This window comes from Orcinus orca, chromosome 3, assembly GCF_937001465.1.
Source record: "Orcinus orca chromosome 3, mOrcOrc1.1, whole genome shotgun sequence".
NCBI lineage: Eukaryota > Metazoa > Chordata > Mammalia > Artiodactyla > Delphinidae > Orcinus > Orcinus orca.
Window position 1 is genome coordinate 112,818,578 of NC_064561.1, and position 18,019 is coordinate 112,836,596.

Below are 18,019 nucleotides of genomic sequence, written 5' to 3' on the forward strand. Positions count from 1 at the left end.
AATTGTAAATATTCATGCACCCAACATAGAAGCACCTCAATACATAAGGCAAATACTGACAGCAATAAGAGGGGGAATCGAGAGTAACACAATCATAGTAGGGGACTTTAACACCCCACTCTCACCAATGGACAGAACATCCAAAATGAAAGTAAACAAGGAAACACAAGCTGTTAATGATACATTAAACAAGATGGACTTAATTGATATTTATAGGACATTCCATCCAAAACCAGCAGATTACACTTTCTTCTCAAGTGCACATGGAACATTCTCCAGGATAGATCACATCTTGGGTCACAAATCAAGCCACAGTAAATTTAAGAAAACTGAAATCATATCAAGCATCTTTTCTGGCCACAACGTTGAGATTAGAAATCAATTACAGGGAAAAAAACATGAGAAACACAAACACATGGAGGCTAATCAATATGTTACTAAATAGCCAAGAGATACTGAAGAAATCAAACAGGAAATCAAAAAACACCTAGACAGAAATGACAATGAAAACACGACAATCCAAAACCTGTTGGATGCAGCAAAAACAGTTCTAAGAGGGAAGTTTATAGCTATACAAGCCTACCACAAGAAACAAGAAAATTTCAAATAAACAATCTAACCTTACACCTAAAGGAATTAGAGAAAGAAGAACAAACAAAACCCAAAGTTAGTAGAAGGAAAGAAATCATACAGATCAGAGCAGAAATAAATGAAATAGAAACAAAGAAGACAATAGCAAAGATCAATAAAACTAAAAGCTGGTTCTTTGAGAAGATAAACAAAATTGATAAACCATTAGCCAGACTCATCAAGAAAACAAGGGAGAGGACTCAAATCAATAAAATTAGAACTGAAAAAAGAGAAGTTACAACAGACACTGAAGAAATACAAAGCATCCTAAGAGACAAGCAACTCTATGTCAATAAAATGAATAACCTGGAAGAAATGGACAAATACTTAGAAAGGTATAACTTTCCAAGACTGAACCAGGAAGAAACAGAAAATATGAACAGACCAATCACAAGTAATGAAATTGAAACTGTGATTAAAAATCTTCCAACAAACAAAAGTCCAGGACAAGATAGCTTCACAGGTGAATTCTATCAAACATTTAGAGAAAAGCTAACACCCATCCTTCTCAAACTCTTCCAAAAAATTGTGGAGGAAGGAACACTCCCAAACTCATTCTATGAGGCCACCATCACCCTGATACCAAAACCAGACAAAGATACTACAGAAAAAGAAAATTACAGACCAATATCACTGATGAATATAGATGCAAAAATCCTCAACGAAATACTATCAAACAGAATCCAACAACACATTAAAAGGATCATACACCATGATCAAGTGGGATTTATCCCAGGCATGCAAGGATTCTTCAATACATGCAAACCAATCAATGTGAAACACCATGTTAACAAACTGAAGAATAAAAACCATCACAATAGATGCAGAAAAAGCTTTTGACAAAATTTAACACTCAGTTATGATAAAAAGTCTCCAGAAAGTGGGCATAGAGGGAAACTACCACAACATAATAAAGGCCATATACTACAAACCCACAGCAAGCATCATTCTCAATGGTGAAAAACTGAAAGCACTTCCTCTAAGATCAAGAACAAGACAAGGATATCCACTCTCACCACTATTATTCAACACAGTTTTGGAAGTCCTAGCCATGGCAATCAGAGAAGGAAAAGAAATAAAAGGAATACAAATTGGAAAAGGAGAAGTAAAACTGTCACTGTTTACAGACAACATGATAGTATACATAGAGAATCCTAAAGATGCCGCCAGAAAACTACTAGAGCTAATCAATGGATTTGGTAAAGTAGCAGGATACAAAATTAATGCACAGAAATCTCTAGCATTCCTATACACTAATGATGAAAAATCTGAAAGAGAAATTAAGGAAACACTCCCATTTACCACTGCATTAAAAAGAATAAAATACTTAGGAATAAACCTACCAAGGGAGACAAAAGACCTGTATGCAGAAAACTATAAAACACTGATGAAAGAAATTAAAGATGATATAAACAGATGGAGAGATATACCATGTTCTTGGATTGGAAGAAGCAACAATTGCAAAAATGACTATACAACACAAAGCAGTCTACAGATTCAATGCAATCCCTATCAAATTACCAATGGCATTTTTTACAGAAGTAGAACAAAAAAATCTTAGAATTTGTATGGAGACACAACAGACCCCAAATGGCCAAAGCAATCTTGTGAAAGATAAAGGAGCTGGAGGAAACAGGTTCTGGACTTCAGACTATATTACAAAGCTTCAGTAATCAAGACAGTATGGTAGTGCCACAAAAACAGAAATATAGATCAATGGAACAGGATAGAAAGCCCAGAGATAAACCCATGCACATATGGTCACCTTATTTTTGATAAAGGAGGCAAGAATATACAATGGAAAAAAGAAAGCCTCTTCAATAAGTGGTGCTGGGAAAACTGGACAGCTACATGTAAAGAATGAAATTAGAACACTCTCTAACACCATACACAAAAATAAACTCAAAATGGATTAAAGAGTTAAATGTAAGGCCATACACTATAAATCTCTCAGAGGAAAACATAGGCAGAACACTGCATGACATAAATCACAGCAAGATCCTTTCTGACCCACCTCCTAGAGAAATGGAAACAAAAACAAAATAAACAAATGGGACCTAATGAAATTTAAAAGCTTTTGCACAGCAAAGGAAACCATAAACAAGACAAAAAGACAACCCTCAGAATGGGAGAAAATATTTGCAAACGAAGCAACAGACAAAGGATTAATCTCTAAAATACACAAGTAGCTCATGCAGCTCTATATCAAAAAAAACAATCAACCAAATCCAAAAATGGGCAGAAGACCTAAACAGACATTTCTCCCAAGAAGATATACAGGTTGCCAACAAACACATGAAAGGATGCTCAACATCACTAATCATTAGAGAAATGCAAATTAAAACTACAATGAGCTATCACATCACACCAGTCAGAATGGCCATCATCAAAAAATCTACAAACAATAAATGCTAGAGAGGGTGTGGAGAAAAAGGAACCCTCTTGCACTGTTGGTGGGAATGTAAATTGATACAGCCACTATGGAGAACAGTATGGAGGTTCCTCGAAAAACTAAAAATAGAACTACCATACGACCCAGCAATCCCACTACTGAGCATATACCCTGAGAAAACCATACTTCAAAAAGAGTCATACACCACAATATTCATTGCAGCTCTATTTACAATAGCCAGGACATGGAAGCAACCTAAATGTCCATCAACAGATGTATGGATAAAGAAGATGTGGCACATATATACAATGGAATATTACTCAGCCATTAAAAGAAACGAAATTGAGTTATTTGTAGTGAGGTGGATGGACCTTGAGACTGTCATACAGAGTGAAGTAAGTCAGAAAGAGAAAAACAAATACCATATGCTAACACACATATATATATATATATATATGGAATCTAAAAAAAAAAAAAAAGGTTCTGAAGAACCTAGGGGTAGAACAGGAATAAAGATGCAGATATAGAGAATGGACTTGAGGACCCAGGGAGTAGGAAGGGTAAGCTGGGACGACGTGTGAGAGTGGCATGGACATATAAACACTACCAAATGTAAAATAGATAGCTAGTAGGAAGCAGCCGCATAGCACAGGGAGATCAGCTCGGTGCTTTGTGTCCACCTAGAGGGGTGGGATAGGGAGGGTGGGAGGGAGACACAAGTGGGAGGAGATATGAGGATATATGCATATGTATAGCTGATTCACTTTGTTATACAGCAGAAACTAACACACCATTGTAAAGCAATTATACTCCAATAAAGGTGTAAAAAAAAAAAGAAAAGAAAACTTCTCAGGATCTAACATCAAGATAACTCAAAACATACCTTCAGTTTTTATCAAAAATATGTTCTACTCTCCACAGGATTTTACAAATATATAAAAAGACAATGCCTGAAGAATATGTCTGTATTCAGAACAATGTATTTAATTAATAATACTAATTATTTAAATAAAACTTCAAAACCCTCACCTAGGCAAACAAAAATTAGAAAATCCTTACCTGATGATAGCAGTACCATTATAGTTTGCCGTGGGTTCCCCAATGAGGACGTGCCTAGATGATGGAGCTATCCCAACTTCTCCTGACACTCCCTTATCTCCTCGAATGATTATTGATGCGCTACCTGAGTTGAAGATGATATATACACCACTTATGTAGAAAACAAATGGATTCACTTAGTACATGCCTGGCAATGTTCTAAGGACTTTACATATACTAATCTTGTGAGTTAGTCCTCATGACAATCATATAAGTTATCCTCATTTTACCAGCGCAGACATTTAAGCACATAGAGGCATTGAAGACACTAAGGCAAATGACTTGCCCAAGATCACGTTTTAATGAAAGGGATAAAGTGGGCAGTACTTCCACTATCACTCCCATGATAAGTAAGTACTCTTCTACCATGTGCATTAATCCACTTCTACCATTTTGTAGCTCACTGAAATGGGTTATGTGGCTGTATGTATTAGCTATGTAGCAAAAACTAGAATTCCTGGGGGTCCTTTTTTATTTTTAATTTTCTGACTCTGCCATTTGCTTCTAAGTGTTCCTACTAAAATTGAAATAAAAACCATATCAAGTAATTTGAGTATTCATATAATAATTTAGCAGTAACTTAAATAGAATTGTTTGCAGAAGCACACATAAAGGATTGGATTACTATACTATCACTTTCTTTGGCAATGGATTAATGGGATCAAGAGTGGTTTGTCAAGTGCAAGTATATCACAGTTAGAAATATATTATGAATCTTTTATATTAACAAATGATTTACCTTGATCCACTGGTATATTCTTGTTCTTGCGTCTAATTAGTCTATATAATATCAACCCTGACATTTAACACGATGTAGACAACTGAGCTGACTTAAGACTTATGGAAGAATATAATGCAAAGATATGATTCCCTCAAATGCTTGCTGGAAGTACTCTATACATAAATGCAAAAGGAATAACTACCCTAGGTGATTTCATAGGTGACAGTACACAATACTCTACAATTCTGTGAATTTCCTTAGCCACGGAATTCTGCTTCTTTGACCACGAACCCTTGCATAGGATGAAGTTCTTGATGGCAAAAAAGGACATGCAACAGTAACTAAGCTTTCATATCAAAGTTGCTGGGCCATTTTTTATGGTTATTACTATTTGTACTATAATGAAACCATTTTAGATCCAGTAATCCTTTCTCTCCAGACCGAAGAAACAAATTTTCACATGGACCACAGGCAAGTGAGAATTAGGATGCCTGTTTCTGAAATGTCAAAATCTAAGTAATTACCTTCTGATCAAAATAGGCAATAGATAGGCTGAAAGAGACATAATAAGATGCTAAGTTTTAAAATAACATTTTATTAGAAAAGTAACGTGATCATTGTAAGTAGGTGTAGAAAATATAGGTAATCAAAGACAACTATCAACATTTAAAATAAATAATTCCAAACATGTTTATGACATGCACGTGACAAAAACGGGATTACACTGAACATGTTGTTACAAAGCCTATTTTATTAATGTAACAATTATCCATGTAATGAAGTGTTCTTAATTTTAATGTAAGTAAGGCTTTTTCTGCCACATTTTTTGAATAGTTGCATAGTATTCTGTTACATTTAACCAGTCTCCTACTGTAGGATCATTTAAGAAGCTTTCATATTTTACTTTATAAACACTGCTAAAACAAACATCTTTTTCTTTTAAAAAATCACACAGCTAAGTAGTATGAAGTCTTTGGCGTATGACCTTACCAACATTGGGTATGGTAATTTTAGCTTTAAAAAGTCTTTAGCTGTTATAAAAGTAGGAAATAACATCTTTATGATTTAGAAAATGTTTTAGGAATTATAAAAACTAATACTATCTATCTTTGTAACTGTTGAGTATCTGGTTACATTTTTCTAAAAATCTACTTTTTTTCCCAAAATGTCGATTTCTCTTACCTTTTATTGGAGATATTTCTACCTCATCAACTGGTACCAGCTGAATGGTGAAACTCCTGTCCTCCTCCAACATGGCGTCTTGAAGTGTGTGCAACACAATGGTCTTCTGGAACTCAGTCTACATCAAATGAGGAGGAATAACACATTTTCCAGATTGACCGAAGTTTCGAATTCTCATTAGCAGAATAACATTTATGTTCATAAGCATTTTTTAAAGTGTGTCCTTTCTGTGCCCTAGAATTATGAGTTTCTGCTAGAGATAATTACTATGTAAAAATTAGCTCTGAGCATAAATCCGATTAACGTTCGTAATAGGAAAAAGGGGGGAAAATGTTAACACAACTTTTAAATTTCCTGAAAATTTTCAACCATTGAAAGTTCGATCACTTAGAATTAAATGGTCATAGCATGATGTAAATAGATGAACGTCATAGGTTTAATACTTATAAAGGTTATCTTTCTACTACCCATTTTTACTCCTTGCCCTCTACCCACTCCTGCTTCCTTCCCATTCCTTCCATAGGTGTTGATCTCAAGCATTTTCACTATTATTCCTTCCCTCTCTTGGCTTAAACTTAGCTCAATAATTTCTTGGAACGTGGGCTAAGTTTTCAGTGTAGGCTGGAAGAGAAAGAATAAGGAAAAGCAAATATATGGAAGACAACCAGCTTAATACTTCGAGACATAACCGTGACAGAAATCACTTTTATCTTCACCGCCTCCTCCGTATACTGATAAAAAACCCTCAAATTTGTCCTATGCATCACTGATTAATTTTCTATAGTTTGAATTCTGTTTATTGCTTCTTATGTACATCTTAGTTCCGCAATCGCATCTCTTCTTTGAGATTTTTATTATTAAAAGCATTATTCTAATCTCTTCACTCAAGCTGTCCTCTCTTCATAAGAGTCCTTTTTTTATATTTTACAGTAACTGTACTTCTTAAAAATTTTATAAGAGCTGCTAGGAAAATGTATACTTCCTGCCTCAGACCTTATTAAATGCACTCATGGAAAATCTATAATTCCTGGGATGCAATTAATCACTCCCATCCCTTTTACTCTCTGCACATTGTCAATTAGCGGCTCTGAACTATATGCTTAGGTACAAAGCCATTTGTTAGAACGGAGACGTAGGTATGTCAGTAGCTGAGTATACAAGAACAGTAAAGCTATTATGCAGAGGTACATGGAACGCACCAGGTTGGTAAGCAAAGAACAAGACGGAGAGGGTCAAGTCCAGGGTGACCCATAAACTCACCCCTCCTGATACAGTACTCTGAACAAGGATGGCCTTATTCCCTGGGGTAAAAGATCAGACTATTTGCCATTTTGGTACAGATATCCTGCTCAACATCAGAAAATCTTTCTAATCATCTGGGAAGTAGATCTTGTAACTGGGAAATGACTGCTCATTATTACTACGGAAAATCTTTACAGAAATTTCAAAGTAATTTCTAAATTCTTCTCATGACAAATGAGAAGTTTATAGAGGTTTAGGGCATGCAACCGAAATGTTTCTTGAGCCATCGCATATCAGAACCTAAGAAATGAGTGGATGAAATATCTGTGCCATCTGGCTTGAGATCTTTAATTCCATTAGAGTAACCAACACCTCAAAAATGGTGGCAGAATGTCTAAGTGGCAAGTGGATTGCCGGAGGGCATCACCGATTAATTTATTCATCACCTATTAGAAAACTGAATGAAAAAAAAGTATTTGCTTTTGTGTTGTTTGGTGTTGAAAGCTCTGATAAAAGGTCAATAGACTCAAAAAAAAAATAGATTGACCATGTTTCATTGGGATCATCTTATCTTTACATGTTTGGCCAAATTTCTTTTAGAAAACCACCTTGGGGACCTTCTAGTCTCCTATTTAATTTTTTAAATTCTATTTCGTTTACGGAAATTTTATACTTTCTCTTTTAATGGTTCTTTCTTGCTTGTTCTTATTTTGTGAAGTTATTTTTTGTTGCTTTTAAAAAAACTTATTCATCAGTTCTACTGTTTTCTGGTTTTTAACTAATTTCCTTTTGCTTTCGTTTTTACTAATTTAGGAAAGATTTATGAAAACATGAAAGCAAAAACCATAAAAGATTGATAAATCTGGATTCTCCAGTTTCTTCTCTTTGGTCTATTTGTCTATCCCAGAGCCAATATCATACTGTCACATTTACCTGTGCTACATATTATCTTAAGTTTAGTTAGGAAGGGGCACCCTCCATTCTTTGTGAGTTTCTGAAACTATTCTTGGTCTTTTGCATTTCCATATGGATTTAAGAATCAGCCTGTCAATTCTCTTCCACCTCTCCATCCCTCCTTCCAGGAAAAAAAGAGTTCAGAGTTTGATAGATAAATGCTCCTTGGTTCTGGTTACACTGCATTCACAGTGAAACTCTGTGCTCAGATTAACTGGGAGGAAGGTACAGCCAGTATTCCCTCCAAGAGGCCCTGTGTTCCACATTTCAGAGCCTGAAGTTCTGTGGGTAAGACGCTGCCACTGGATCATTTTAAGCAGGGGGTGGCATAACGAGATCTTCCTTATAGAAAAATAACCTTACTCAGTGGCACGGATACTGGACAGAAAAGGGAAAAGACATGGAGTGGGAATATCAGTTAAAAGACCATCCAAGGAAAGATGATGGAGGCTCGGATTGTCACAGCCATGACAGAGTATGAGAACAGAAAGGGTGTTTAAAAGGGAAAACTGACTAAACTCAGCTGTCAAATATATGCAAGAGTTACAGAATGGGTAGAGATGGGGATGACACCCAGATGTCCAGCTCAGTTGACTGGTTTTGCCCTCAATCAGGGGAGGATATGTCAAGAAAAGAGCAGTTTTAAGGGTGGGATGTAGGTAGTGTCTGAATTAAATTTCAGACATCTTGGGGTGGTGTGTGTGTGTGTGTGTGTGTGTGTGCGTGTGTGTGTGTGTGTGTGTGTGCGCGCGCGCGTGTGTGTGTGTGTGATTTTTCTCCACGGTGCATATGATTTCAAAAAATTCAGAAAATCAAACAAAGACAAATTAGAGAAAAACTACAGGAGTCCTGATGACGATCACACCTCATCAAAATGAAGTGTCCCATTCAAAGGACTGAGGTCGTCTTTAGCCATCTCATCTATGGTCCACTGAAGTCGGATGGCTCCTTTTCCTCCTGGGGACCGGACAACTGTCAATGTCACATATGAATCAGGGTCATCAGACAAAAGGGATTCATCAACCATTACCTGAAAAAAAGAAAATCCAGTAAGGTTAAAAAAAAAAAAGAGTGCAAAGCAGCAGGAAGAACAAACAGAATCTCATTTCTCTTCTCAATGACTGCAATTTTTGAATTTAGAACTCTAATCACAGCATGTTACAATCATGTGGCAGAAAAAAAATGTTTCACCAAATCCCACTCCCTTTTTGCCCTAGACACTCAGCTACTTGGCATTTCCTAGCCCCTTCTTCAATTAGGTGGAGCTTGTGACTGAATTCTGGCCAAAATAATTCAGGCAGAAGTGAAGTATGCTAATCATTGTCTGGCCATCAACTTCACACAATCTTCCACATTCCCTCTTTCTCCATTTGCTGGATGACTAGAGGAGGACAGAGTCACAGATGGAGAGACTCTGGTGCCTGAGATGCCAGTTGGAGAAGAGGTGTCCATAAGACCCCAACTAGGAACAGTGATGTAGGACTTTTGCATAAAGAAGAAATAAACTCTTACTAGATTAAGAAACTGAGATTTGGGGGTTCTTTTACGGCAGTCAGGCTCCCCACATAATACAGATCTAATATGAATTACACATATTGACTCTGTGAAGCAAAGTCCAAACTGAGCCTATACTATGCACTTGTTATGTAAATACAAAAATATAACACAATGCTTTCCATTTTCAAGAAAGACACTTAACGAGTGTATAATTCAATCTTGTTGGGTTTTTATTTCATGAGATTTTTGCATTGGTGCCAAGAGTAGGGATTTGGAGCCAACCGATATTTGTTGAGCTTCTATTATGTGTCAGTTCTTGCACATACTTTATCTTATTTAAGCCTCACAAAAACTCTAAGAAAGCTGAGGAGCACAGATATACATGTATTTGGAGAAAAGGAGCCTGCGATTTAGTTCAGATGTTTTGACTCCATACGCAGTGCTGTTCAAAGCACTCCTCAGACACCAGAAATATCAAGTAAGAAAAAAGCAAAGTGAGAAAGAAAAAAAATCCATTATAAACAAACTGTGTATATAAGTCCTTTTCGTTTCCATAGATAATAATATTCTAGTTTCAGTTTCACAAGCATATTTCCAGGAGTTTCTGCGATTCCCAGTGCTTTGGTATACTCAGCACATTTCCCTGTGAGAAGCTTATGAATTTTGACAGATTAATACCAATAATCCTTTCTCAGTGTTCTTCAGTTCTGAATATAATCTGTCTCACCAAATAATGCTACCAGAATGTTCACTATGTGCACAATATTGTGTATCTTAGATACAGGTTAAAAGATAAACTCCAAGTTATCAAGAGCTATTGGCTATAAGAAAGATAGGATACAAGGAAAGTAGCCACAAAGGGCTGAGCCACAAGCTACTACTAATATTATCAACAATTAAACCAGCAATTGACACCTATTGAGGGTAAAGCCCAATTATATGTGCTTTACATGTATCAACTCACTCCTCACAAGGGTTTGGGTACCTTAAATCTTACTTTTAGACTATAAGACAAGTTGGAAATCTGAGGCTATTACAATAAGACAGTAGTTCCCAGATCAAGGATGCACTAAAGTTATTGCAGTAAGGTTTACGACAGCAGTTAAGATAAAATGAATAAACAGAAATTATTTATGAATAGTAGCATAACTCCTTCATTTTCTCAAAAGGTGAGAGAAACCTGTAAATATACCATCGAATGGCTAAGTCCAAAAGTATGACAAAGTTAAAAGCAAAAACATTATTATAACATTTCATCAGTTGGAGGTTGGACTACTTAAACCCTGAACTTTTTATCTAACCTCAGAAGGTAACAGAGAATACATTTTTAGTACATTTAATACATTTTATAAAAATAAATTACATACTCGTATATATTAAAATATTTCTCTGCATATATGCAAAGAAGGCCTGGATGGAAATATGACAAAATACTAACGATATCTATCTTAGAGCAATAATATTATGGGTACTTTTACACTTTTCTTTATACATTTTGTATTTTCCAGACTTCTTAGGTTGCCTAGAAAACATTCACAGCTACTCTTTTGTGAATCTACCACTCTTTACAAACACTTATTTCTGCTCATTCCTTTCTCAAGGAAGAAAAAGAGTCTCAAATAGGCTACAGCAGAAGGGTTCTGTTCCTTTTATAGTTTCCATTTTCTTATGAAGTTGAAATTTCAATGATCAAATAATTAGGCAATTATTAGGGTTTATCTAAATTTTGGAGCATCTAGGAAGCCCAGCCCTGATATGCAAGTTGCAGGTCTAGCCTTGCATCCACTGAACAGTAAAGACAATAGGCATTAGACAATTTGCTATTATTTAAAATGATCTATGTTGAATTACTGATTACCTATAAGTGATTAAATAAAGGGAATGGTGACAAAGAAGCCAGAAAAGTTGCTGTGTCTATCGAAATTATCTAAATATTTGTATGATTATTTCATCTTGAAATTTCCTTTGAAAGGTAAAGTCATAATGATGATGATATAATCATTATGTCATAATAATTATGATATAGTTTACAGCACCTCATTGTATAGTTAAGGTAGAGAGATAATTTTGTACTAGCCAAAGCTTTTTTTTTCTCTCTCAGGGGAGAGAATATTAATAATAATATTTAGGCTCACTCTTGCAGGTCTTAGAAGTAGGCAGCCCATGAGAAGTAAGAGGGGAGAGAGAGAAGAAATACATAGAAACACAGGAGCTGGGGCGACTGTAGTGTTTTGTTCAGTATAAATCAAGATAGAGGGCCTGAAAGGTGGGGAATATAAATCCCTCCTCAGCTAAATCCATTCCTGGGGTGTAAAACCGGAGCATGACAGAATCCTGCCTTGTAACCAGGATGGCAGTCTGGTAGCAGAGCTGGTACAGAACAGAATGTATAGACAAAAAGTACCTCATAGTCTATTACACCCCTTTGTAACTGCCTGATGTTAAGAGCTCTCACTATTATAAAACTGTGTGCACAGGTTAGCAGATTGGCCCCTAATTCAATAGCCAACTCAAAAGAGCCTTGAGAAAGAACTGTAAGTAAAGAGTAATGCAGAGTTTTTTTTTTTTTTAAAAAGAAAAAGACCTTTCTACTATAAATTACATGAAAAATTAGTTTAGGGGAAGGCACCCCCCCCCTTCCTGATATATTTCACTTACAGTCTTTTCTTCAAATCCAAACACTCCAAATGGAGAATCATTCTGTGGAATAACAACAGTTACCACAACATCTTCTCCAAGTCTGCCACCTCCAGCCACCCTGATTAAGGAAATATTGAATATCTCCATGAGTTCAAATTCAGCATCATCAATTATGGTGATTTCTATCACTGCGATAACCTATAAAAGAAAAGAAGGAAAGAAGGAAAAGAGGGAGGGAGAGAAGGAAAAAGGCAGAGAGGGTAAAATGTAATAGCAGTTTTTGATCGCATATATTTTAACTTTTTAGTTGAAACTTAGAAACATAGTACCAAAGAAAAAAGCAGGAATTTTTGCCTGTGGTGTTCATAATACTATTTAAAAGTCAGGGGATTCCCTGGCGGACCAGTGGTTAGGACTCTGTGCTCTCACTGCTGAGGGCCTGGGTTCAATCCTTGGTCAGGGGACCAAGATCCCAGAAGCCGTGCAGTGTGGCCAAAACTTTTCTATAAAAATTTAAAAATTTAAAAACAAAATAGTCACATATTTATAGTATTTCAAAGTCAAAACTTTTCAGTCTATTGTTTCCAAGATAGAGGAAATTATATATGTAATAAAATATGGGATAATTTATAGATTCAAAAAAACAATGAAGGCTTATTCTTGAAGAAAAATATTTAAAATGTCATGCAGGCTCTAATTATCATTGCACAAACATAAATTTTAGTATACTTAGCATTAATACGACCTGATATAAAATGGTACCATATAAATTATTACTGTCTTCTGTAACTAGAATAAATCCCTTCGGTTTCAAATTACTGTTCTTGTAATGTAGGGAAAAAGGCAGGAAGAAAACCCAAATTTCATGTTTTTAGAACTCTGTGATCAGGAGTTCATTCATCTGTCTGGATCTATGTTACAAGTTTTTATAACTTATAAATGAGTAAAACTTTGGTCCAGCTTGTGATTTCACTATTAGTCATAAAAATATCCCAGCTGTATGCCCATATTTAAAATATTTTCTATATCCCAAAGGGAAATGACACAGACATTTATCAAAAAACAAAGTTTTCCTACCTAAATCCACCTTTAATATAGTAACAGAGAAAAGTGAGAAATCTGGACGTCACATTCAGAGAAAGAGAAACCTGAACAAAATCAAATGCTAAAATATAAGCTTGTCAAAATGTCTGCACCTCAAATCAGTACTGTAGAACACAGAATACTTTCCCTACAGGATGTTAAATTTAAGAATGATGATGATCCTAAGGGTGCTGCTAAGTGATGGGACTTTAACTTCATGAAAAGAATAAAGTCCTGATAATATAAAGTTGGAAGGTTGCTTCCATGAAAAATCAATTTATTTGTTTCTACTTTTAACATGAAAATCTGCATTTCGCCTCCTTTTAGTAGGAAATGTTTTAAAGTCTTAAATTTGTTAAAATCTCATGATTTCAAATATTAACAATAGACCTTTATGTGTAGGAAAATCTAGATCTGTATGCTTATCTTTTAGCAGTATTTACTATCCCCCTAACGGCAACTAATAAGTTGATGCACACTGTGCAAATCTGTGCAGGCAAAATCAGACTGCATGTAAATCGATACTGCTATTTGAAGTTACTAACATTTTCATGGTTGTTCACATGCTTTTTCCACTTACTGACTTAAAAATTTATCAAAAATTCTTACATATTGCAAAATGCCCAGTTCACAAGCTTACAATTCTTAAGGAATATTTTGTAATTTTTAAGATTGGTTGGCCCAAATCTAGAATACTGTTTTTCAATTTTTTCCAGTTTTAACTACTTTGTTCCTTTTCTATCATTTTAGTGTTTTTTAATTGTAAAAAAATCTTTGGGTAATAATAAATGTACATAATAATAAATGTCTTTAGTAATAAATGCATACACTTCTACTGCAAATCCTAAAAAAAATTTATATTTATAATCATTAAGAAACAAATAGAATATAAGAACCTAAAGTTCATAGGAATAGTCTAGTTCATCAGGCAGTATTTTATACATTCTTAGGCACTTCCAAGCCAGTTATTATCATTTTATAACTTCTATTTAAAATAGAGTTAGGTGGGGAATTTCAGAGAGGGTAAGATTCTTGCCTATTTATATTCTCTTCCCATGTCCATTAAAAAATTATACATTAACTAACGATACCTCTGTTGGCTTGACATGGAAATTTAGAATTTAATACATTCAGCAATCACCACTGCACATTCATTTGGTGGATGCCTATAAAATGTTTCAAGTACAACCAAAAAATGTTAATATGTCTGTAACTAGCATACTTGTCTATCTGCAAATTCAAGAATCCCGTGAGATGGCTTAAAGTCTTCCAGGCCAGCACTGTCCAGTGTTGCTTTCCAATAAACAGTTACTGCCCCAAAGCTTCCAGCCAGCCGGACTACAGCAACTTGAAGAATGTTCAGGGGTGGAGGTACCTCATAGGCAGTAATAACTCCACCAACATCCTTTAAATAAAGAATATAAGTTAAAATGCAAGACAAAAGTAACTCATGTAAGTCATCACTTTCTAAACTTATTATTTCTACTATTAGTTCTTATACTTCACTCTTCAAAGTAGAAATCAATAGTTGACTATAAGTATGCATATTCGGTCTTCAGAACTCTTACATTTAAATGTAATGTAAACAAACTTGCTTAATCCTTTGTTCTAGCTCAAAGAGAACTAAGAATTAGTCTATAAGAAAAACTTCAAGATGGGTATTTATTAATACCTACAAGAAAAGTCAATTATTTTTCAGAAAATATATGATACTGGCCAAATCAGCAGATACAAGCTTTTGTTATTACTATAAATGTGTGAAAGTTCCTCTCACTCTGGTAACATGAAAATTAAAAATTCCTCTGGGATCATCATTTTCTTCAATCATTATCTCAACTATTTCCATCCCAGGCCTCCGCACACTTGGCTGTCCTGCAGAGAAGTCAGAGTTCACCAGGTACACCTCAGTGATGTTGACAATAAACCCTTCCTCCAGCTCGGGGGCATCATCCTGGGGGTAAGGAACAGCGGGAAGGGAGAGAGATGGGTTTTATTTTTTTTAATATATTTGATTTGCATTGGAAATACAATATTTTTCAGTAAAGAATGACTGTCCACAGGAACAGGCAGTTCTACCACACATATAAAATAAGATTCCTTTTTATATTTTAGTACATCCCCACTGACAACTTCAGAATCTTAGGGGATATTCAAGCTTATTGGTGATGTTTCAATGGAAGCCACATACTCATGAGCAAGTAAAATAATTCTTTAAAAGTATCTATCCTACAATTTTGACCACATCCTACTGAATATGTTTACATATATAACATCCTCTCAATTTAGGAGAAACTGGTAAATGCTACATACATCTTAAAAAGTGAAAGCTCTGGACTTGTAAATCTAATTATAATCCTATATTTTAATTAACTTTTTAAAAATTGTTACCTTATTTTTCAATAGGTAATAAAAAATTTCAAAAGAATGATAATAATGAATATATGTAGGACTATAATATATAAATACAATATTTAATTATATATTAGTGATAATACTATTAACAAATTTCAGTTTCTTGGGCATCACTACAGACGTATATACACATTCTCTTTAGACGAAGGAGAGAAAGAGAGTGAGAGCACTAAAACCAGATCTAAACCCCATCTGAAGACTAATCTTAATTCAAGTGATTGTATCATGGAATGAAAACACTGTCCTGTAAAAGCAATAATAAAAATAACCAGATTAACTTGGGTATTTTATTCATTCAATCATTAGTTGAAAACAACTAACAAAGCAACAGAATAGAGGATCCAACCAGACACATAATCAATCCAGATTCAATGCTTCAAAGTTCATTCAAACAATATTCCAGTTCACAAATAAATATAAACAATTAATACACTTGTTATTTTATCTTTCAGTTATTAAATAGTCATTCATTATTAAATATTAGGGTGGGTGGGAGCATTAGAATACCTGTATCTTTATATTTAAAAGGCACCCTTTTTAAAAATTTTACCTTCAAGAGTATTTTCCTTTATTTTACATCACATTCATTGCAGCCTTAGACTCACCGGCAAAATGGCAACTTTGACATAAGTTTCTTTTATGTTTTCTTTCATTATGATCATTGGTTCTTGTAGCACATAATCTTCATTCTCAGTGGCTTGATTACTGACGTGCAGTAAGAAATTGGGTTTAGCTACCAACTGAATGGCTATGTCTCCAAGCAGTCCTTTATTTCGAACAATTTGTAACTGAAGAGTGGTGATGTTCTCTGTGAGACAGATATGCCTTAAGTAAGTAAGCTTTTCTACTTGCTGTTGATGCTATTCCAAGCACTTAGGATAGAATGTTCTGCACTACCCCTTTCAGACAGGTAAAAAAGAGAGGTAAAACAAAGACAATGTATACTCCCAAGGAGTATTTAGTGTTTTATCCACCTTGTCTCCAAAGTTGTGGTGAGAATCACCACAAGCTGTTAGCATTATATCCCAGTTCTAAACCCCCACTTCTGGTACTCTAATTCACTCTCCTATGTTGCACATGTCATACACTTTAACAGAAACTGCTGAAAATCTTAGGAAAGTGCATACCTGCTGGTTGAGCAGAGGGGCTAATTACAAATGCCAGGAAGATTCTTTGAAAATGAAAAATTAAGCACACAGAGTCATCATTTAATAACTAATCATTAGAAGAAGAGCAATTTCGTTCTTACAGTAAAGGTGGCTATCACAAAGCTCAAAGTATTTCCCAGCACATATTTTTTATTTCATTTCTTAGATTTTTAAAATTTAGTTTGCTATATAAATGAAAAAAATGCTTGTCAATTTCCCTACCAGTCTGTGAATTTCTAATGACGAAATACCGTGTCTTTGTTTCCAGAACACATAGCACAATTTCTGGTACTTACTAGGTGCTTCAAAAATGACTGTTGAATGGATAAATGAACAGATCATTTTATTTTAAGATTACTCTTTCTATTCCGATATGTACAGATATATAAAGACCTAGATGCATAATTACACGTCATTTTTTTCCATCAACTATTTAAATAAAAGGTCCTTGAAAGATGTCCATGTTCCTATCTGAAAATTTTAGAGCCTTCACATATTCTTAATACATATATATTATATATAACCTTTTATTCAAATAAGTCAAATGACCTTTATCTATAAAAATCTATTTATTCTACAGTTGATAAGAATAGTCATTTAGACAAAGATGTCAACACTAAGCTCAAAGGAAACAGGAAAAGAGGCACTGATCACTTATGCTTCACAGAAAAAATATTATTCTAATTACTGCTTTGGGTTTGATAATTAACACCTCGAGTACCACATGCATTTCTCTGTGCTGCTCATTGTTTTCTATAACTATTGAAAATCTATAGCGGAGAAATCTGAGTGAGGAAAGAGAACAGATATATCAAAAATGAAAAAGAGAAAGTAAAATAAAACCCAAACACTTCTACTATAATGATTTACTAAAATATTATTATTTCTATTATGACAGTAATGTCTCAAAAAGTAAAAGTACGGCTTCCCTGGTGGCGCAGTGGTTGTGAGTCCGCCTGCCAATGCAGGGGACATGGGTTCGAGCCCTGGTCCGGGAAGATCCCACATGCCGCGGAGCGG

General features: G+C 34.9%; 1 protein-coding gene across 1 annotated transcript in view; it reads right to left on the reverse strand.

Moving 5' to 3' along the window:
* ADGRV1 (adhesion G protein-coupled receptor V1) overlaps nucleotides 1-18,019 on the reverse strand; it is a 524,493-nt gene that overhangs the window by 365,200 nt on the left and 141,274 nt on the right. Inside the window, exons 54-60 of the mRNA XM_004263660.2 lie at nucleotides 16,457-16,659; nucleotides 15,214-15,390; nucleotides 14,662-14,844; nucleotides 12,375-12,554; nucleotides 9,085-9,249; nucleotides 6,024-6,141; nucleotides 4,082-4,205 (exon numbers count right to left, since the gene is read on the reverse strand). Of these exons, the coding sequence (XP_004263708.1) occupies nucleotides 4,082-4,205; nucleotides 6,024-6,141; nucleotides 9,085-9,249; nucleotides 12,375-12,554; nucleotides 14,662-14,844; nucleotides 15,214-15,390; nucleotides 16,457-16,659 (1,150 nt within the window). The remainder of the gene's footprint in view (nucleotides 1-4,081; nucleotides 4,206-6,023; nucleotides 6,142-9,084; nucleotides 9,250-12,374; nucleotides 12,555-14,661; nucleotides 14,845-15,213; nucleotides 15,391-16,456; nucleotides 16,660-18,019) is intronic.